Source organism: Cenococcum geophilum (genome assembly GCF_001692895.1).
Source record: "Cenococcum geophilum 1.58 unplaced genomic scaffold K441scaffold_9, whole genome shotgun sequence".
In the NCBI taxonomy this organism is placed as follows: domain Eukaryota; kingdom Fungi; phylum Ascomycota; class Dothideomycetes; order Gloniales; family Gloniaceae; genus Cenococcum; species Cenococcum geophilum.
The window spans coordinates 205571-227317 of record NW_027137567.1 but is presented as its reverse complement, the minus strand read 5'-3'; the positions used below and the strand labels follow the sequence as shown (position 1 = coordinate 227317).

The 21747-nt window shown below is 43.5% G+C and overlaps 6 protein-coding genes across 7 annotated transcripts; 1 reads left to right on the top strand and 5 right to left on the bottom strand.

Moving 5' to 3' along the window:
- Positions 1–231: 231 nt before the first annotated feature.
- K441DRAFT_685189 (uncharacterized protein) lies at positions 232–1488 on the top strand (the record flags this gene model as incomplete). Its single annotated transcript, XM_067651855.1, has 1 exon — positions 232–1488. The coding sequence occupies one exon, from the start codon at positions 232–234 to the stop codon at positions 1486–1488; it is 1257 nt and encodes a 418-aa protein (XP_067506924.1).
- Positions 1489–1764: 276 nt separating this feature from the next.
- K441DRAFT_685188 (glycoside hydrolase family 51 protein) lies at positions 1765–4186 on the bottom strand (the record flags this gene model as incomplete). The annotated part of the gene is made up of 8 exons (XM_067651854.1): positions 1765–2112; positions 2166–2273; positions 2357–2514; positions 2605–3024; positions 3113–3302; positions 3360–3473; positions 3561–4016; positions 4064–4186. 8 exons carry the CDS (start codon positions 4184–4186, stop codon positions 1765–1767), a joined length of 1917 nt encoding a protein of 638 aa, XP_067506923.1.
- A 1384-nt stretch (positions 4187–5570) lies between these two features.
- On the bottom strand, positions 5571–5929 carry K441DRAFT_655248 (uncharacterized protein; the record flags this gene model as incomplete). Its single annotated transcript, XM_067647819.1, has 1 exon — positions 5571–5929. A coding segment is annotated over one exon (207 nt), but the record flags the coding sequence as incomplete, so codon positions are not given.
- A 1047-nt stretch (positions 5930–6976) lies between these two features.
- On the bottom strand, positions 6977–7186 carry K441DRAFT_547463 (tetratricopeptide repeat domain protein; the record flags this gene model as incomplete). Its single annotated transcript, XM_067642911.1, has 1 exon — positions 6977–7186. A coding segment is annotated over one exon (210 nt), but the record flags the coding sequence as incomplete, so codon positions are not given.
- A 552-nt stretch (positions 7187–7738) lies between these two features.
- K441DRAFT_546848 (uncharacterized protein) lies at positions 7739–7990 on the bottom strand (the record flags this gene model as incomplete). The annotated part of the gene is made up of 1 exon (XM_067642886.1): positions 7739–7990. A coding segment is annotated over one exon (252 nt), but the record flags the coding sequence as incomplete, so codon positions are not given.
- A 630-nt stretch (positions 7991–8620) lies between these two features.
- K441DRAFT_630340 lies at positions 8621–12592 on the bottom strand (the record flags this gene model as incomplete). 2 transcript variants are annotated; one of them, XM_067646267.1, is made up of 7 exons in its annotated part: positions 8699–11097; positions 11152–11229; positions 11284–11509; positions 11560–11874; positions 11924–11980; positions 12030–12267; positions 12359–12592. In XM_067646267.1, coding segments are annotated over 7 exons (3465 nt in total), but the record flags the coding sequence as incomplete, so codon positions are not given. The 2 variants fall into 2 exon arrangements, with proteins under 2 accessions (XP_067506919.1, XP_067506918.1); XM_067646268.1 differs by lacking the exons at positions 11152–11229; positions 11284–11509; positions 11560–11874; ... (1 more) ...; positions 12030–12267; positions 12359–12592 and having other exon boundaries at positions 8621–9352.
- Positions 12593–21747: the final 9155 nt, after the last annotated feature.

Genomic DNA, 21747 nt, shown 5'->3' with positions numbered 1-21747 from the left:
TGGAGAGGCCTCTCCGTACCTCCCACTCTGGAGTTCTTCAGGCCATCATCTAAAATGCATATGGGATGGCAATGACTGTATGAATCGCACCTCATGCTTTTCTCAATTGAATGATACGTGCACGGTTCAATTTATGGTTAAATACCGAATTTATTGTATTGTACTGCTAGGGAGTAGTAATAACACAGCCACCATAGTCGTCGTCAACACCACGACCACATCTAGCCCACCATGAAGCCCACCACGCTCGCCATGCGGCCTCGGCCCAGGCCCGTCTGCCAATTGTGCGAGTATATACTGCTGCAGCCTGGCCATCCACGACGCTTCTTCGCTGCCTCGACACTGCTCTCCGCCACGCCACGCCGACCTCGAGCATCGAATCCTGCATTTGTGAAGACAGTGGCGACACGGGCCGCCTCAGCGTCCACGAAGCGTGTCAATTCCACACGTACAAGCCGCCCCTTCGCGCAGAATACCTCCCAGGCATCCATTGAGCTCGAAAGAGCGAAGAAACTCGTCAACGCAATCCTCAACTCCGAATCTATCCCCAGCGAAGAAGAAACCCTCGCCGCGTTCCAGGCCTGCGAATCCGCCGCCCACCTTCTAACAGATAACAACAACAACAACAATAACAACAACGCCAGTCGGCCAACTGCAACCCCAGACTCCTCTAATAACCCCGCATTCGCCCTTCTAACTCTCGAGCCGCACCCCCCAATCTCCGTCGCACAAGTCGACCAGCTCTCCGCCCTCACCCACGCCCTCCTCACCCCCCCCCCCATCTTCCTCACTCCCCCCCTCCTTGCCAGCTACGTAACCACCCAATCCCTCCTCCAGCGCCCGTCCACCCTCCCCTCAGCCTTCACGCTATACGCCGCGAAACCGGTCCCCAAACCCGGCACCAACCCCCCCCAATACCGCGCCCCTCGCCCCTCCGCCGCCGCCGCCGCCATCCCACCCCCAACCGCCTCCGCCGCGCTCTCCGCAGCCATAACCGCGAAATCCCTCCCGCTGGCCCTCGACGTCATCGACACCAGCTACCGCGCCCCAGCCTTCCGCCGCAACAAGCTGCTCCGCCGCGCGCTGCCGCCCCTCCTCGGCGCCGCGCTGGCCCCGCTCGCCGCGTACACCGTCGCGGCGCGCCTGGCGCTGCTGCAGCAGACGATGGACCCGGGGGCCGCGACGGCGGTGGCGTTCGCGGGGATTCTGACGTATGTCGGCGCGACGGCGACGATTGGGGTGGTTGCGATGACGACGGCGAATGATCAGATGGATCGCGTGACGTGGGTGACGGGGATGCCGTTAAGGGAGAGGTGGTTGAGGGAGGAGGAGCGGGCGGCTGTTGATCGCGTGGCGGGCGCGTGGGGGTTTAAGGAGAGTTGGAGGAGGGGAGAGGAGGAGGGGGAGGAATGGGAGATGTTGAGGGAGTGGGTTGGGGTTAGGGGCATGGTTTTGGATCGGGTTGAGTTGATGGAGGGGATGGAGTAGGGTGGAGAGAGGGCTTGTGATTTTGGGGAGGTGGTGTGCGTGGATGGAAGATGATGAGGGCTTTTGGAGGGTATGTTGGAGAGCTTCCACCGGTCTCAGGCAGTAGCCGCAGTTGAGTATGATAGAGGAGCGGCGACAGCTCGCCCAGGGATTGTACAACGTGTACGGTTTCGAGCAAACCGACTATCAAAGATGTAAATATTTCCATGATATGTACAATATCACCTTTCCCTAGCTACTCATACATTAAAAATTCCATTAATCTAATATCCAGCTCTACCCTCCCACCACCTCCAAAACACCCACACTCAGATCCGGCAGCTCAAACGCAAACGTCCCTCCCACCGTCGCTCGCAACGTCTCTACCGTCTTCTGCACCACATTCGTCCCAACATCGTTGAACGAGTACGCATCCGGCGCAGTCAACAGCGTCAGCGTTGCCGTCGCCCCCGTGCGCACTTCGGCAAACGACACATTCATCGGTACCGGCGCTGTGCTGTTATACACGGCCGTCTTGAGGATGTGCGAGCCGGTGACGTTGTTCGTGCCCGCGACCCAGTAGACGGGGCCGAAGGTGCTGTTGGAAGTGGGAAGCGTGGAAGTTATACGGGTACCGGAAAAGAGCTGCGGATTAGATATTAGATGGGGAATTAGTGTAGGAATTGGGAGGGGCTTACTTCGACTAGGTGGTAGCTTGTGGAGAGGACGTCTTCAGAGGGGTCGGCAGAGAAGGATATTAAATCAGGGCTCCATTCGTAGGAGTTTAGGTTTTGAAGGAGGGGCGCCTGGAGGAGTCAGTGAATGGTTCAGCTAAGATCATGAAGACAGGTATGGGCGCCGATGAGATGGGCGGAGGCGAAGAACATACATATGCTGCTCCGATCATCTTATCCGCGTTCCTTTCTGTTCCGATCAAGAAGACGGCTTCGGCGACTGTTCCTATCCACACCGGGAACATCCACTTTGGCAGGCTCCAGTTGACACTACCGCCAGAGGGTATGTTTGGCTGGACAGCCGCGTACTCGCCTGGGAAGGTAATTAGCATGAATTTCTCCATCTCTCTCACTTCTGGTCGTCATATCCCCACGGCTGAAAGAATAGGATGGAATAACCTACCAACCAGTGTCTTATGTCCCGTCCGGAAATGGTCAAAATAGTTAAACTGCCCTACAAAATAATCCGGTCTCGTATACTGATGATAGTCCCCAGCCGCGTCTGCCCCAAAATCATACGCTACAGTGCTCGCCATAACCACCATATCCGGGTACACCGCCTTGATGGCGGTATAAAAAGCTTCGAATCTATAGCTAGCGTACGAATCCCCTCCACCACCGAGATTATCCTCGTTGCCAACTTCAATAAACTTAATGGACCAGGGTTTAGGGTACCCAAGAGAGGCACGAAGAGCGCCGTAGGGACTACTGACGGGCCCCATGATGAATTCAAGCTCATTCATGACGTCTTCGACATAGGGTGCTAGAGAAGCGTTGGAGATGGTAGGCCCGGGGAGGTAGAAGCCAGCCCAAATGGCGAGTACTGAGTGTTGTCAGATTTAGACAATTTAGTGGTGCCATCTCCGTGATAGAAATGCGGAGAAGCGATATTTGAAAGAAATTACGCTTACCTGGTTCCATCTCTAGATCCTCACACCATTGCAGGTACTCAACCAATCCCAACCCATTTGTGTTCTCATATCCCCACGTTCCAGGGTATCCAGGACGGTCTTTAAGAGGGCCGATGGTCTCATTCCATTTCCAGTAGTAGGGCGGATCGTTGCCTTCGAGATTGTTGCCTCCAGGCATTCGAAGGAAGGACTTTCATATGTCATCAGTCATCACATCGCCCGTTTTTGGGAAATTTAAATAACATACTGGTTTCAAGCCTGCAAGTGCCTCCATAATATCAGGCCGAAGGCCATTGGGACGGTTCTTATATGTAGGAGGAAAGAGGCTGATTAGATTGAAGTCAAGAGATCCATCAGTGCCCTTAATGATGTGTTAGTGTACACAAGACATTGAACTCTAGCCAAATCCCAGAAACTCGGCCAAATCTAGATATTCCCAGAAACTCACCAATGCATCATAAGTAATGGAGAATGTGTTGTTGACATTCGACGCAGCCTTATTGGGTATCAAAGTGAAGTTATGCTGAATCCATTCGCTACTCGTCGCGGCCGAAATCACCTTCGTGCTCGCTAGCGTCTCATGCGTAATTGAAGATTGCAAAGAAGCTGTAAAGGCGCCTTGATAGCTTCCTTTGACCCAGAAAGAACCCGTGTACTTCTGTACTTTCACATCAATTCCCCACCATCCAGGATTTGAGATTCCCACGACTCCGCTCGATGCTGCCACATTCAGTGACGTTGGAAGGGCCGAGGAAAGTGGCTGTGAAAGGCCCTTGAGGGATAATATAGCTCCGTTCACGGCTGTCCAGGGATTAATTGTAGATGGATATTCGGTGCTTCCCTGAAAGGCTCTATTCTGGATGAGCTCTGCGTATATTCCACCATCTCCAGAATGATTGATGTCCTACTGGAAGTCAATTCCAGAACTTAAGAATTTATGGTTCCAATTACCTCAAACATAATTCCATATTGCATTCCGGAGGTTCCATTGCCGCCAGTGCTTCCCACTGTAAGGTTTAACGCATGCGACACGCCTGCTAGTGCAGACAGACCAAGGAAATTAATGTAACGCATTTTTATGATTGGCACAGTCCAACTTCAGAGTCCTAACGAAGACGGATGACTGAGAGCTCTCACTCCTAAAAAGCAGAGCCTGTATTTATGGTACTCAAGTCCCCACTTTATCAATTTTCGCCTACCTTTGTAAGTATTGACCCTTTTTATGAAGTGATTAAATACGTATATATATATAGGCACTACTTTATAAAGTGAGAGGTATATTTAATAGAATTAAGATTACGCTATGCATATCGGCCTCTTAAAGTCCCGAATGTTACACTATCGCATGGATACGTCGTACATCACGCGTAGATGAAACCTCGATTTTTAAGGGATAGAAGTCACAAAAATAACGCGTAAACTTAGTAAAATCTACCTGTCTTAATAAAATCTATTCACTTTATAAAGTAGTGCCTATATATTCAACCAGTTGATAAAAAGAGGCGTCAATACTTATAAAAATGGACGAGTCTTGATAAAGTGGGGAACAGTACCAGCCAGCTGTGAATTCTCCATGGTAATCGTGACATCATCAGGCATTCCGTGGCAGTGGATTCGGGAATAAAAGAAGCCGAAGCTGAGCTTCTTTCCTTCCTAGGACAAGCGTTGTGCGTCCCTTTCTATAGTTCCAATATAGGCACAGCCGGTAGAATGAAGTGTGCTACATTTGGCTCCTTCAAGCTAGAGCTTTTCATAATTAGAAGCCATTTTAACCACCGAAGACTGCAAAAGTGGTCTGTATGGGTACCTGTAAGTCTGCGTGGCCAGCACATATTATCCACCGGGATTGAAGAGACGTTATTGAGTTAAAAGGCTTGCAAGGGACACTGGGCATGGGGGTTATGAATCTCCGTAAGAAAAGCGGTGGCTCTGTGGAAAGCGGGAGGGGCGTATACTGCTAGAACCTAAGGTTAAATTGCGGCAGTTTTTATGCTTTATCCCGTCTAGCTTGTGACTAGTTTGCAGGAATGGCGCAAATTGATTCTCCTCATTCGATGGGAATGAGCCTCAGGGATAATCCACAGCGGTAGATGTTCCGGAGCAAAATGACGCATCCTATTGATGTGGGGTAATGGTGGGGTTAAACAGCATGTCTACAGCACTTCTCCCTCGCAAATCATTATACCGATGTTCTATTAATGCTTTCCCACCAATGAGAAAGCGACACCAGTTTGAGGCACCAGAACCAACTAGAAGTATACGGCCGCTGTAGATCACTTCGGGTATCGAGTTGTGGAAGATTACCGGTACCTGAAGATTTAATTCTCATGGTTTTCGACGTAAACCATTATATCGTATTAAGAGATATAATATTGATTCTTGATTAACGTCTGATGCGGTCCCAATCAGGGTCCATGCAGACTAATTCCGCTGAGTTAGATACAAAAAAACCTCCGAGGGAGACGTGAGTGGTAATACAGCGTGTACCCCTCTAGGTAGCGCGCCCGTACTACATCAACGGGAGGAAAAATACCGTTAGGTCGCTGCTCTGAGGCTCCTGTAAGGGAGTGTCCTGATTGCCTATCTTGCCCTGTCTGCCGTTCGTACCATGCTTCCACTTAAATTGATAATACCGTAAAATTGATGTTATCCTGCCCTTGCTCCCATTTGAATGCCCTATGTGTGTATACGCCTGCAGCCCTCCTGCTTGCAGCACAATTTCCACCCCAAAGGAACAGCGGGACGAATTTGAACTATTATAGAACTAGGTGTCTTGTCCTAGGGCCCCAACCTAGGTCCCCTATGCACATCCCCAGCCAAAAATGTAGAGGAAGACGAAATACCGCGGGTAAGTCTAGGCCGTCGGGTAGGATGGGGAATGAGAGGCTCATCACAGACTTCCCGGGGGCATATACGGTTCGTTCGGTTGCCGTGCCGTGTATAGGTGTTGTGTAACGTATGCCGTACGGGAGGAAGGGGGGACGCCGGAGGTAGATGCCGTGTTTCGAATAATCAATTGGAATGTACGTAAAGACGTAGTGGCTGTGTCGAGTTCTCGTTGGGGCTCACCCTCCCAGTGGAATTTTTTCACGATACCACCATGTCGCCGCGCCCGCGCTGCGCTGCCGTACATACATCTCTGCATTTGCTCTGGCAGTCTATTAGCACGATCCCGACGGAACGCCGACAGCCGTCCGCCAGGTTCCCGGGCTCCACCGCGTGGAGGTGCAGAGGCCGATTTTCACGGATCCCATTAAGAGATATAATGGATCGATATTATCCATCCGCTCTAGTGCTTATAGGAAACTTAACAAGTAGAAAGAGGAACGATGGCTCTGATAAATATAGCAGTAAAAAGACCAGTAAAATTATTTGAAAAGGGTTTGAAAACAGAAGGCATAATCCTAAATGGGAATTGAATCGCATCTGCATTGGAAGATAGTGATTCAGCTACCAGCGGAGAAGAAAGCTTCCATAGAGTTTCAGCATTAATCAGAGATTGGGTCTCGATTACCGCTGAAAATGAACTCCTAACACAAGATTAAAAAATATGTTTAAGGGTTGAAACTGCCTATACCCTACAGGCTGGGTCGTCCGGAGTCCGGAAGTCTCTCTGTAGTGTCAACCTAGTGCCGATCACTACTATATTAGGTTAGATCAGAGATGCCTATGGCTTATCTATTTTATGTATATATAGTCTCTTTTTTTCGTAGACTAATCTACACATGGGTTTGTTTAATAGGTATAGTCGCTTATAAAATCGGCTTTACCCTTAGGTGTACTTTATAAATTATTGCCCCACTTGAGGATTGGGACCTCTATTAAATATATACTTATAGCTAAGATATAAAACTACCTTGCGGACTAACCTATTTCTTCTACCATCCTTAGGTAATTATTACGGCATACAACTGCAGTAGGGTGCTTTGGGCTGAGTATTCTCTTATACGCATTACAGGCCCTTTGGTAGAGCTCAGACGCAGTATCATATTGCTTCCGTTGGTGGTAGAGGTATGCAAGACAATACACGCTGGTCAGCGTGTCTGGGTGCTCTTTCCCCAGCGCCTTCTCTCTTCCTTCCAGCGCTCGTCAATTCATCTGCTCTGCCTCCTCATACTTTCTCTGGTATCCCAGCACCGACGCTAGGTTGTCGACGCTCGTCAGCGTGTCTGGATGCTCTTTCCCCAGCGCCTTCTCTCTCCCTTCTAGCGCTTGTCGGTTTATCTGCTCTGCCTCCTTATACTTCCCTTGGTCTTACAGCACCAGCGCCAGGTTACTGACGCTCGTTAGCGTGGAAGGGTGCTCTCTCCCTAGCGTCTTCTTATACCCTTCTAGCGCTCGTCAGTTTATCTGCTCTGCCTCCCTATACTTCCCCTGGTCTTGTAGCACCAGCGCCAGGTTACTAACGCTCGTTAGCGTGAAAGGGTGCTCTTCCCCTAGCGCCTTCTTATACCCTTCTAGCGCTCGTTGGTTTATCTCCTCTGCTTCCTTATACTTTCCCTAGTATCCTAGCACTAACGCCAGATTGTTAACGCTTGTTAGCGTAAAAGGGTGCTCTTTTCCTAGCGTCTTCTCTCTCCCTTCTAGCGCTTGTCGGTTTATCTGCTCTGCCTTCTCGTACTTCCCCTAATCTTGTAGCACCAGCGCCAGGTTACTAACGCTCGTTAGTGTAGAAGGGTGCTCTTTCCCTAGCATTTTCTCTCTCCCTTCTAGTGCTTGTCGGTTTATCTGCTCTGCCTCTTTATACCTCCCTTGGTATTGTAGCACTAGCGCCAGGTTACTGACGCTTATTAGTGTGGAAGGGTGCTCTTTCCCTAGCGCCTTCTTTCTTCCTTCTAGCGCTTGTTGGTTTATCTGCTCTGCCTCCTTATACCTTCCCTAGTATCCTAGCACTGACGCTAGGTTATTAACGCTCGTTAGCGTGGAAGGGTGCTCTTTCCCTAGCGCCTTCTTATACCCTTCTAGCGCTCGTTAGTTTATCCGCTCCGCCTCCTTATACTTCCCCTGGTCTTGTAGCACTAGCGCTAGGTTACTGATGCTTGTTAGCGTGGAAGGGTGCTCTTTCCTCAGCGCCTTCTCTCTTCCTTCTAGCGCTCGTTGGTTCATCTGCTCTGCTTCCTCGTACTTCCCCTGGTATCCTAGCACCGACGCCAGGTTGTTGACGCTCGTTAGCGTGGAAGGGTGCTCTTTCCCTAGCGCCTTCTCTCTCCCTTCTAGCGCTTGTTGGTTTATCTGCTCTGCCTTCTTGTACTTCCCCCGGTCTCGCAGTACCAGCGCCAGGTTACTAACGCTCGTTAGCGTGTCTGGGTGCTCTTTCCCCAGCGCCTTCTCTCTTCCTTCTAGCGCTCGTTGGTTTATCTGCTCTGCCTCCTCGTACTTCCCCTAGTATCCCAGCACTAACGCCAGGTTGTCAACGCTCGTTAGCGTGAAAGGGTGCTCTTTCCCCAGCGCCTTCTTATACCCTTCCAGCGCTCGTCGGTTTATCTGCTCTGCCTCCTCATACATCCCCTAGTCTCGCAGCACCAGCGCTAGGTTACTGACGCTTGTCAGCGTAGAAGGGTGCTCTTTCCCTAGCGCCTTCTCTATCCCTTCCAGCGCTCGTTGGTTTATCTGCTCTGCCTCCTTATACTTCCCCTGGTATACTAGCACCAACGCCAGGTTGCTGACGCTCGTTAGCGTATCCGGGTGCTCTTTCCCTAGCGCCTTCTCTCTTCCTTCCAGCGCTCGCCGATTTATCTGCTCTGCCTCCTCGTACTTCCCCTGGTATCCTAGCACCAACGCTAGGTTGTCAACGCTCGTTAGCGTATCCGGGTGCTCTTTCCCTAGCGCCTTCTTATACCCTTCTAGCGCTCGTCGGTTTATCTGCTCTGCCTCCTTATACTTCCCTTGGTCTTGCAGCACCAGCGCCAGGTTACTGACGCTTGTTAGCGTGGAAGGGTGCTCTTCCCCTAGCGCCTTCTCTCTTCCTTCTAGTGCTCGTTGGTTCATCTCCTCTGCTTCCTCGTACTTCCCCTGGTATCCTAGCACCGACGCCAGGTTGTTGACGCTCGTCAGCGTGTCTGGGTGCTCTTTCCCCATCGCCTTCCCTCTCCCTTCTAGCGCTCGTCGGTTTATCTCCTCTGCTTCCTTGTACCTCCCCTGGTCTCGCAGCACCGACGCTAGGTTGCCGACGCTCGTTAGCGTGTCCGGGTGCTCTTTCCCTAGCGCCTTCTCGTACCCTTCCAGCGCTTGTCGGTTCATCTCCTCTGCCTTCTCGTACTTCCCTTGGTATCCTAGCACCAACGCCAGGTTGTTGACGCTCGCCAGCGTGGAAGGGTGCTCTTTCCCTAGCGCCTTCTCGTACCCTTCCAGCGCTTGTCGGTTCATCTCCTCTGCCTTCTCGTACTTCCCTTGGTATCCTAGCACCAACGCCAGGTTGTTGACGCTCGCCAGCGTGGAAGGGTGCTCTTTCCCTAGCGCCTTCTCTCTTCCTTCTAGCGCTCGTTGGTTCATCTCCTCTGCCTCCTCATACTTCCATTGGTCTTGCAGCACCGATGCCAGGTTGCTCATGCTCCTTAACCATGCTAGGTTTTCCGTCTTAGCCAACTGACCGAAACCTTCATATTCAAACAATCGCAATTCATACTCTGCGTCCCACCGTCCAGTTTCTCTTATAAAGTCCGCCAATGACCTTAGGAATGTGAGTGCCTCTACTCTTCCGCTATCCATCGATCTATACCGCTCACACAACCTTGCAAAGCTCGCTGCAATATGCGGAGCTATCCGAGCTTTCGCAGCTGGGTCTAGTTCACAGCGGGACGTAGCCCCTGCAAGGAGCTTAAGAGCTCCGTATCCGTATTCCACCTGCTCTTCTATCTTCAACCGGTCGTGTCCCCACGCATGGACAAGCTTGTGCATGAAATAGCTGCCTTGATCCTCTTTCCACTGGATCAGTGAATATGTTGTGAGTGTCTCAAAGGCCACGTCGAGCACATCCTCCAGCGGCGCTTCAGGGGAGATGGCCAACTCCCACTCCGTCCCCCGGCCAGGTAAAGCGTCGAAGAGTCCAAGGAAGATATCGTCAGGGCTCAGGAACGCGAGAAAGCTTAGCAACCTTGCTGCCTCAGGAGATTTACTAGCTAGTGCAACAAACGACGTCTCCCATGTGCTCAGGACGCTCTCGCCATACTGGTGTATATACGGATTCGCTTTGCGACTGAGGAGTGTCTTTCGCCGCCATTGGTACTCTGGGAGATATTGTCGGATGTCGGATGAGATACGAGGCGTTGCGGCCACGTACGCTCCGGCAAGTGTAACGGCCAGCGCGAGATAGCCCAACTCCTTCGCAATCAATGCTGCCTCCACGGTCACTTCTGGTGCCGGGTTCTTCAGCTTCGAGCAGCAGAGAAACAGCTCGGTAGCCTCGGAAGGCTCAAGTTCTCCTACCTCGACAGGCTCCAGCTCCGTCATATCCCTGGCTGTCAGGCTCCTTGTTGTGATGATGATGTCGATGCAAGGTGCATCCGGTAAGTATCTGCTTAGATCGATGAAATTCTGATCCTGATCATTATCAATCGTATCCGCACTATCTAGTACGAACAGCCACCGCCCACCGCGACGGTAAAACCAGCTTTTCACCGCCAGCACTGCATCATTAAAGCTAATCTTGTCCGGTTCCGGGGCTTGACCGAAGCCGAGCAGGAGGCTATATATCTGCAAGTAATCTCGCTCCACCGACTCCTTTAGACCAGCATCGACCCAGAAAACGGCAGAGTAGTCTTGACGGTAGGTTTGGATGTAGTTGAGCACTAGCTGCGACTTCCCCGCCCCGCCGAGCCCATAGACTACTAGAATTTTCGATGCCGGCCCTTCTTCCTGTATGGTATCGTGCAGCTGCTCCTTAATCTGTTTGTGAAGCGCTGGCCTTGCAACGTAGATGGACACCGGCCGAAGCGATTTGTTTGCATAAAGGTCGACGTAGTTGGGCTGGTTCACCGCCTTGGAGTCTGAGAGGAAGCTAGGTTAGATGTAACTTGAGTAGAGACGATGAGCGGACGAACTTATCGTAATTCCATGAGCGTCGCCCAGGGTGGCCGAACGACCGACGAATCCAGGATTACTTATATATGGCACGGCAACTAGCGCGCATGCATTTAGTGCTGCCCGATGTTGCTAAGGTCTCGTCCACATACATAATTCATCATGCCGCTGCCCTTCCTGCTCTTCTTGTGGTGTGGCCGCTGCGACCGCCCGGGCATCACTCGGCGCAACTAATTCTCTTACCCACCGACGGAGCTCTCCAGCAACAGCAGTGAAACCTGGGTCAGATGTGTCCTCGAACTTTGTCATATCCATGTGGTTGCTTCGTATTCCTATTGGTGTGTAGCCAGGCAGGACGGCAGAGTGAGACGGAACGACCTGAGGCAGAATTAGTGTGCTGATGACAGGACGCGTACTGCTCAACTCACAATACCAACAACGGGCAAGGGCAGTTCCTCGAAGAAGCAGGTAATCTCAATCGGTGGAAGCCCATCCTGAGTCCTTAACCGAATCATGGCATGGAAACTGTCTTGAATCCGCGCAAGTACTTCTGAGTCACTCTCAAGCACAGCTAGAATCTGCGGGTTCGTTTGCTTAAGCAAGCCGATGGCTTTTGCTAGTCTTTCCGCCCATTGCGCAAGACCGGAGCCATGGTGTGGAGTGCCGAGGAATAGGATCCCGCGTGTGCAATGGAGTACTTTCCTAAGATGTCTTTCGGGTCGCTGTCGAGCCGTTGACAAAGCCTATATCGTTATAATCTGGACTTCCGTTACCAATAGCCGTATAACCTACATCCTCACAAACTAAACCCCCCAAGCTATGGCAGACGAATATAATGGGGCGGTCGTCCTGCAGCCATCAGTTCAATTCCCAGGCTACCCCATTTAGTGAGTCTTACAGTGTTATCATCCTCCCTATAAGTTGTGAGGGCGGTCAGCAAGTTCCAGGAGTGGTTCCCAATCCTGTTCTTAGACACCATGCCCCGCCAATCTGCCACGTAGGCATCGTATCCGAAAGTAAGGACTCGCGCATTTGGGATTTTGGACGGCAGCAAGATTTGGGGCCACGGAGCGGTGGCATTCTTCGCCGTCCATGTCTTTTCACGGTCTCCGGTAAGGCCATGTACGAAGACAATGCTAGGTTGAGGAGTAGTTAGCCCGCGTCTAGCAGTTACAGATTCACGCCCGCGCAGGCTAATAGCCTGTCTGTTGTAAGAAGACGGCTTACTCGACTACGCTGCCCTCAACACTGTGGACGAGCTTGATTCCAGATGGGAAGGTCTTTCTCCGTGGTGGTGGTGTTGTGGATGCGCTTGGAGAGGGAGCCTTATCGTTACTGTCTGATTCCTTGGAGCGCCGCGCGAGCAATCGCCGCATCATCGTGGGCTCGACGAATGCGCACCAGGCGTGTTGGAGCAAGTCTGAGGTGTCTGCGGGAAAGGAGAAGTAGCCTTCGGCGTTGAGAAGAGACGAATGAAATTTGGCCATGTACAAGGGGGTAACACGTACGGGGCAGACGCCCTCCCTGCTAGTATGCTAGCAGAATAATGCAGCCCAACCATTTTGCAATGGCTCGCTTATTTTGAAAACATACTAGCAGGGAGGGCGTCTGCCCCGTTCGTGGTACCCCCTTGTAGCAGAGCGCCCTCTAGCTCGCGTGGACGATTGCGTGCCACGAAGCCGCCCGGCAGGGCAGAGAGCTGAAAAGCAACTGCAGAAATCTAGATTGTAATTATTTAGCTTCGGTGCAGACGCTATCTCTCTTCTCTTCTCCGCAGAGCCTCCGACTTACTCCAAAGCGCCTGGCAGGTATTCGTACAGTTCCCCGCGCGACCGCGCATACAAGCGGTCACATGTTGCGGCTAATGTACTATGGTATCCAGCCAAAGTTTTGTACATTGTCGGTGCGTTACGGGGGGGTTGGGTGGCCTGTGGCTTATTTTTAATACATTTTTGCGGCAAATAAAAAAAGAGGAATATTAAGAATATTTATATTTTCTATACAAATAGGCTTTCTTATTAGTGTAAAATGCTCTATAAGAAACCCCTATAACGCATCAATAATATATAAAACTTTAGCTAAATACTATAGTATAGGTAAAACTCCTTAATATAATACTAGGTATAGACTAATATATTTAGTATTATAATCTATACGCCCTAATTAAGCCTTTTTTAGTATAACTAATAATAATCTAATAATAATCTAACTTTTAATAATATTATTAAGCTCTACTACTAATATTAGTATAATTAGTTATATAGAAAGGGGTATATCTAGTCTATAAGGAGGGAAATCTATACCCTTTAGGGGTTGTTTAGTTATACCTCTATATTTAATATATATTATTTATTACTTAACGTCTAATTTAGATCCCTATTAAGCCTACGCGGACTACTCCTTATTTATATATAGGGAGAAAAGTCTACTTAAGAAAAACCCGTAATCCATCTCCTTGCCTTTTAGAACTCGCCTACTTAGCGCCTATAAGGCGCCTACAAGTCGCCTATAGTACTCTACTACCTTACTTTTTAATCTCTTTGGGAACCACTACTGCCGTAATAAGCCTATGGACGCGCTAGTATTATAAACTTTACTCTACTACTATAAAGTTATTAGAAGGCGCCTATTACTTACCCCTTTGCCTTCTATTACTATTTCCCTTACAATCCGGAATTGGTCTAGCATATTTTAGCTAATAAGCTACTAGGTAACCGCCTTACCCATAGCATTTTAATTTTCGCGGGCTTAATTAATACCACCTAGCTCGTAGCTAGGTGGCCGCTAGCACGGTATATAGGCGGGCAAAAAACCTAGAAATTTTTAAGTAGCAAATTACTAACAAAACCAAAAAATACCTAAAAAATTTAAAACTTTAATAATAAACTATAGATTATATAATTAATATAATTAAATTCGCTAAAACTCTTTATTATTACTATCTCTCTATACCTACTTACTTTTTAAAGTATAGAAATCTACTATACTTTTATATAATTTAAAACCGTAAAAATCTTAATTATCTCTCTACTAAAAAATAACGATTTTATTCCTAGAGAGAGTTTAATATTTAAAAAGATGGCAGGTATAGAGAGATAAGACTCTTTATTATTTCTGCTAACTTAAATTATAATAATATATACTATATAGTTTATTATCTTAGTTTTAAGAGAATTTTAGTTTTGTTAGCAATCGCTAGTATTAGCGACTTAGTCAATCAAGGCATAGGCACGGCAAAAGGGACGCGCAAGCCTATACGATTGGATTGTCTATAAATGAGAATTTAAAGCTAAAGAAGAGGAAAGGAAAAGATAAGTAGCAACGCGAGGAGTTATATACAATCCCTAGTCACGTAAGAGTTACGTAAGCTCTGCGTCTACCATAGCGTCTACCATAACTGCCGCTTTCTGCTAGTGCCGTAACATTACCCCCCCCCTCTAAAAAAGCCTGCCCTTAGGCTTTGTCGCTAAAAGTCTTAGTAAGAGAATCTAACTAATTAGATAACTTTAACCGCCGGTTAAAGTTCCTAGATATTTTAAGACTTTACGTAACTAAGAAATTTCTAGGGCGTTTTTATCCTTATATTCTTCTAGTAGCTTATCGTCTTTATTATACTAGCATTCTATCCATTTATCTAGGTACTTTAGCGGTCTGGATTTATTAAGGTAACGGGTATAAAACTCCTAAAGCTTATAGGGACTACCTATAAAGTTCTATATAGGGTACTAAGTAGGGTCCAGGTTATATCCTTTCTAACTAATATAATACTTTAATATTCCCTTTATAAGTTTATAGGCTAGTATTTCTTTAATTTCCCATTTATTATCGCCATTAACTTAAATTAGTAGGGGAGGTTTATTCTTTTATCTAGGTAGTAGGTTATTTATAGCTTTCCGTAGCTTATTCGGTAAGAAGATAGGGTAAACTTTAATTAAGTCTAGGAGCTTAACCTTATATAAGTTGCCTACTTTATTAAGAATCTTATATAGTCCTACTATTTATAGTCTAGCTTTCGGCTAGGTCGTTCTATCTTTTAGTTCTTTATTATAACCTAGACCATATCGCCTATAGTAAAGTTAGGCTTACGCCTATACTTATTTACCTACTATTTTATTAATTTTTAGACCTTTTTTAGGTTTATATAGGCTACTTTCTAGGCTTCTTCTAAGCGCTTAGCGTACTACTAGGCTTCCTTATAAAATAGTTTTTTATATACAGTCTAGGGCCCTTTTAGTCTTTCCTAGTTAAAGCTTATATAGGGTAGGTAACCTATTTCTAGTTAAATAGGGGCAAATCCAGTAGAGTTATGGGGTAGGATCGCTTAGGCGTAGTCTATTAAGGGTAACAGTTCGGCCTAGTTATTTTAGAAGTAGTTAATAAAAGGCTAGAGTCTCTAATCTAAGTATTAATTTATAATCTCCGTCCAACTATCTATCTGGGGGTAATATACTGTAAAAAGCTTTAGCTTAATACTTAGGATTTAGGTAAACTTATTCTAAAAGGCTAATATAAACTGCGGCCTATAGTTAGATATAATAGTATCTAGTGGTCCGTAAATTTGGTAGACGTAGTAGATATATAATCGGGCCGCCTTTTTAGCATTAATATTATTATAACAGGGAATTAAAAATAGGCGCTTACTAAAGTAGTTAACTAAGATTATAACTATATCGTATTTATTATAGTCTAAAGGTAGCTTATAAAAGTCTATAGAGATATATTACTAGGGGCGGTCGGGTATTAAGAGGGATTTTAATAGTCCTAGGGTCTTATCTTGTGGAATTATAAACCTATAGCGGTTATTACAGTTCCGTATATAGCGGTTAATATTTATAATTATTTTAGGCTAGTAATAGCGGTCGGCAATAATCCTATAGGTTTTTTTTTAATTTAGGGTAGACTATAAAGACCTAGGTATATACTTCGGCAATAAGCCAAGTCCATAAGTTCTGTTCCTCTATTACTACTAGCCATTCGCGGTACTTAAGCAGTCCACTTTTAAGGGACTATAGGCTAGAAACGTTCTTTACCTTTTTACAGTACTCCTATAAAGAAGGGGCCGTACGGTTTACCTATAGCAGTTTATTAATAAGGTCTAGTTCTATAGAGTTAATAGGGCATATCTTAGCATCTAAAGAGTCTATATTTAGTTCTACCCGTATCTAAAAGTTAAGGTACTCTGGTTATAGTAGCGCAGTATTATACGTAGTATAATACAACGGACCTAAAATAAAAAAAATAAAAACTCTATATTAGTTAAGTATAAGATAGACATAGAGAATAAGTAACCTTTTTTTAGACTACTATATAACCTATTAAAAAATAAGCTAGTGGTATTACGTTAATACATAGTAGACAATCTTTAGAGAGGATAGATTTAGCCTTCTATAAGCCTAGTAGGGGTATTAATTATATTTATGCCTAAGAAGAATAGGACCCTATGTCTCTATATTAACTACTAGGCGCTTAATAGGATTACTATAAAGAATTACTACCTACTACCCTTAATAGGGGAGCTTATTAATAGACTATTAGGCGTAAAGATATTTATATAATTAGATCTAAAAAAATATACTATTAAATCCGGATTAAAGCTGGTAATAAGTAGAAAACGGCGTTCTAAATATAGTACGGCCACTTTAAGTACCTAGTAATGCCATTTGGGCTTACTAATACACCGGTAATATTTTAGGCCTATATTAATAAGGTATTATTAGGCCTATTAGACATAATATATATAGTCTACCTTAATAACATTATAGTCTACTCTAATAACTATAAAGCATATACGCACTATATATAAATAGTACTAGAAAGACTGTAGGAATATAAGCTCTATATAAACCTAAAGAAATACACGTTCTATACTACTAGCATTAATTTTTTAGGCTTTATTATTAGCGTTAATAGAGTATTAATAGAGAAAAGCCGGGTAGATGCTATTAGGAAATAGCCCTACCCTATAATATTTAGAGAAGTATAGATTTTCTTAGTGTAAAAGGCTAGTCTAACCGGAACGTATAATTATCTAATTAATAGTGTAGAATAAGAGTTACAGGTAAGTAGAAGATAAGTTAAGGTAGAATAAGCTTCACGTAATGAAGGACAATGCTTTTTAACCTCTTTTATTTAGAGACTAATTGCTAGTTCTTCTCTAGAGGAGAACCAGCTCCCTATATAATCCTTCTAAGACGCTAGCAAAACCCTTCGCCCCTTATTTATCTAACTGTGTTTTTTAGAACGTAAATAGAATATAGATAAAACCTCCTACTATCTCATCTAATACGTACCTTCTAGGGGATTTTATTACACTTAGGCACGGCAAACTTCTACTAAACGTTTATTATTTACTATATATAAGTAGTATTTCTAATTACCGAGCTACTAAAGAGATCTAAGAATAGCAAGAAGTTAGGACCCTTTATATTTAAAGAAGCTGCTAAATAGGCTATAAACTAGTTAAAGGATTAATTTATATTAGCGCCTATCTTAATATACTTCTACTAGGAGCTATATATATACTTTAAAACGGATATATCCAGCTTTACTCTAGGGGCAATTATATCTTAATTAAAAGACGGAGAATAATATCCTGTGGCGTTTTAGTTAAGAAAAATAACCCCTATAGAACAGCGTTATATAATATATAACTAGGAGCTGCTTATAATAGTCGCAGCAATAAAGTACTAGCGACATTATTATATAGGAAGCAATTATCCTATTAAAGTCCTTATAGACTATAATAACCTAAAATACTTTATAACTATAAAGGTATTAAGTAGTCGATAAGCTAGATAGGTAGAGGTACTATTATAATATAACTTTAAAATTACATACCGCCTAGAAAAGATAAATCCCGTTAATATGTTATTAAGACGTTTAAATTATAAGACTAGGAGGATCTAGGATAGTATAGGGGAAATAATCCCTATATTGCAAAATTTGCTTAAAAAGAAAAAAGACCTTTCCCCTAAAACTACCGAATTTCGCAGTAGGGTAGAGATCCTAGTAATACAGCTGCAAAGCGCTATAATTATAGAGCCGTAGAATATAGTTATAGACTAGGTAGACGTTATAAAGTTAGCGTACTTTAAAATTAGCGAGAATTCTATAAGATATACTAGGGGTATTATAGTACCTTTAACTTAACGGCGTATTAGCTATAAGTATCCGGATCTAAGGGAAATAGGCAAGTGCCTATCTATAGCGTGGCATACTATATAATAGTAGGAGAATCTACTAGCACTAATAGTTTATATAACCGATTACTGGACCCTATATCTTGCCCTATTTTACTAGCGTTAGCACTACCCTTATATATCCTGGATATAGTTAAAATAACTTATAGGCTTTAGAGTTAGGGGTCTACTTTTATATATTTATATCACTTAATTTCCATAGATTTAAAATTAAGTCGTTTATTTAATTTTCCTACACTAGAAAGCTTACAGTTTAAAACGTCTTATACTACGCCTTATATTTATAATAATGGTAGGTAAAATAGAAGTAAGTAATCTGTATAAAACCTTTTTAGATCTTCTTCTTTAAGCATAATAAAGGGACGCCTTTGTTTTTAGGAAGAGGTAGAAAGATATAGTGGAGACTAACTTAGCCGGATTTACTAAGAAGCTATAGCAGTAAGACTAAAAAGGTTTGTTGCGCTTTAAGGGTGCTATATATATCCTAAAGGACTAAGCGGTTTAAGATAAAATTCTAAAGGTCTTCTACAATAACCCTTTTAGGGGTTACTACGGTGCTAATAGAACCCTTAAGGCTGTTTAAAGGAAATACTTTTAGAATAGAATGTCTAAAGAGGTTAAGGACTATATATTAAGATATAATACGTGCCAAAGGGTATAGATATCTAGATATTGCCTATATAGTAAGTTATTAATGCTTCCTATTTTATAGAGACCTATATTAAAATTAATAATGGATTTTATAATAGGCTTACCCCCTACTAAAATAAGAACTAGAGAGGTTGTTAATACTATTTTAGTAATCGTTAACAGATATATAAAGTTTTTAGGGTACTTTACTATTATAATAATAATTACAGTAGTAGAATTGGCAGACCTATTTTTGGAATAGTAGCTCTTATCTAGTACGCTAAGGGGAATTATATCTAATAGAGGTACTGTATTTAATAGTACATTTTAGTCTTTATTCTACCTCTTATTAAAAATACGGTAAAGAATAAGTACTACCTTTTACCTATAAATAGACGGGCTAATAGAGTGTTTAAATACGTTATTAGAACACTACCTCCGCTACTATATTAATTATTAATAGGATAATTAGATATTATAGTTGGCTCTAGCGCAATACGTATATAATATAAGCATCTATAGTAGTATAAAAATAACCCCTTATAAAGTATTATTTGGGGTAAAAGCAAATAACCCCTAAAACGTTAAGGATATCGTTTTTAAAAGGGAGGCACTAGCGGCGTCTAAGAGAATTAAGTAAATAAAATTTTATAAAGAAGAATTGGAAAAGTACTTACTAAACGCCTAGGCTATATAAAAAAGGTACTATAATAAAAAGTATATACTTAAAAAATTTAAAATAGGAGACGAAGTCTTACTATTTATAAAAAAAAACATATAAATAAAACTTATTAAAAAGAAGCTGGACAACTAGTGGCTTAAACCCTTTAAAATAGTTAGGAAAACTAAGGGAAATTAAGCCTATAAATTAGAATTGCCAAAATTATATCTAATATATCCTATATTCTATATTTTCTTACTAAAGTTATACTAGAGAAGAGATAGTGCGGAACCGCCCTTACCTAGTAAAATTAATAGGGAACTGGAATAGAATATAGAAGACATTCTAAACTAAAGATAGCGTTAAAAAAAAGCGCGAATTTTTAGTTTATTAGGAAGAATACTTTTAAGTATATAATGGTTGGGAACCTAAGGAGTACCTTTAGCTAAAATGCGATATAGTAATTAAAACTTTCCTAAAGATAATAAACTAAGATTTAGTAATAGTTCTAGATATACTACAGGCGAGATAATAGGGAAAACCCTATAAATTAAAACTATAGGGTTAAGTATAGGCATTAAAAATAGGAATATTTTACTATTATAATAGGGATCTAAGAATCCTATAAGGGGAAGCCTATAGGGATCTATAGGAAAACTACTAGGGATACTGTTTAAAGAAGACACTATTTAAGAATAAATAGTAGTACTATAAAAAGGGGCCCTAGGGATTTAGAAGGGTTCCCTAAGGATAAAAAGAGAGTATTTAGTCTAGTAATGGAGATATATAGTAAAGTTAATAGTATAAAGAGGAGTAAAAGATAGTCTATAAAGAATTAGAAATATTATAAAATTATAAAACACCTATAGAAATACTACCCGTTTATTATATATGGGGATTATAGTAGTATACTACTTTTATATAAACTGTTACTAAGGCTTAAAATAAAGGCATCCCTAAAGTATAAAGTTAGTTCTTAGTAATAGGGCATTCTAGAGGTACTTAAGAGGCACTATATAAAGCTATTCTATAAGAAGAAGAAAATAATAAAATAATAACTTAACTACTAGTAGTAGTAACGGGAGCCTCCTCCTTTATCTTAACGTTATTATTAGCAGTATTATTAGCGCTCCTATCCCTAGAAGTATTAGTACTTTTACTAATATTCTTCTTAAAGCTATTACAGCGGTGGTTAAAACTAATAGATATTAGTAAAAACTGGTAGATTATAGCTAGTGGATATTAGTAGATTATAGCGGATAGTTATAGATAGTTGTAAATAGTCGCAGATAGTTTTATATAGTTTTAGATAACTATTATTACGTAACTAGAGGATTATATATAACGTTAAGCGGCGCTACCCTTCGTCTCCTTTCCTTTCTCTAGCTTTAGATCCTTGTTTATAGATAATCTAATTGTATAGGCTTGCGCGACCCTTTTACCGTACTCGTGCCTTAACTAACTAAGTCGCTAATATTATCTAAAGCTTATCTACTCTTCTTCCTAAAAAGGAACTAAAAAATATTTATAGACTATAAATAGGAATAGAATATAGAAGTAGACCTAAAGACTATTACTAGAACCTAAAGAATAGAATAAAATAATAAGATTTACAGAATACGCATAGACTAGAACCCCTATAGAATCCTACTAAAAGTTACCCTAATAACTATACTACTATACTAAGAAATATAGCAGCTGGCAAGGCAGCTATAGGACCCTTAAATACCTCTAATAGTAAAATAGTAACTAACTTAAACTCTTAGGAGGAGTTTGTAGCAGCTAATACTAAAATTAAATAATTTTAAGAGCTGCTTAAAGCTAGAGAACCCCCTATACCTAGCGAAGAGTTATTAAATACTTAGAGACTTGCTACGGTTCTTAAAACCCTAGCCTAATATATAGTATTAGCATTGTTGCGGTCCGCGAAGGTTGCGGACCCCCTATTGCTTATCCCTTAACCCGCCGGATTGCGTCCTACCGTTATCGATAAGAACTAGCCAATCAGATTAACCAAATCGAGTCGTCATAGGAGTAAAATCGGGCAGCGGCCATGGCTTCGGTGGGGGTTTTTTAGGACATCGATTCGGTTAAACGTTATATTGAGTCGGTTGGACAAGGTCTAT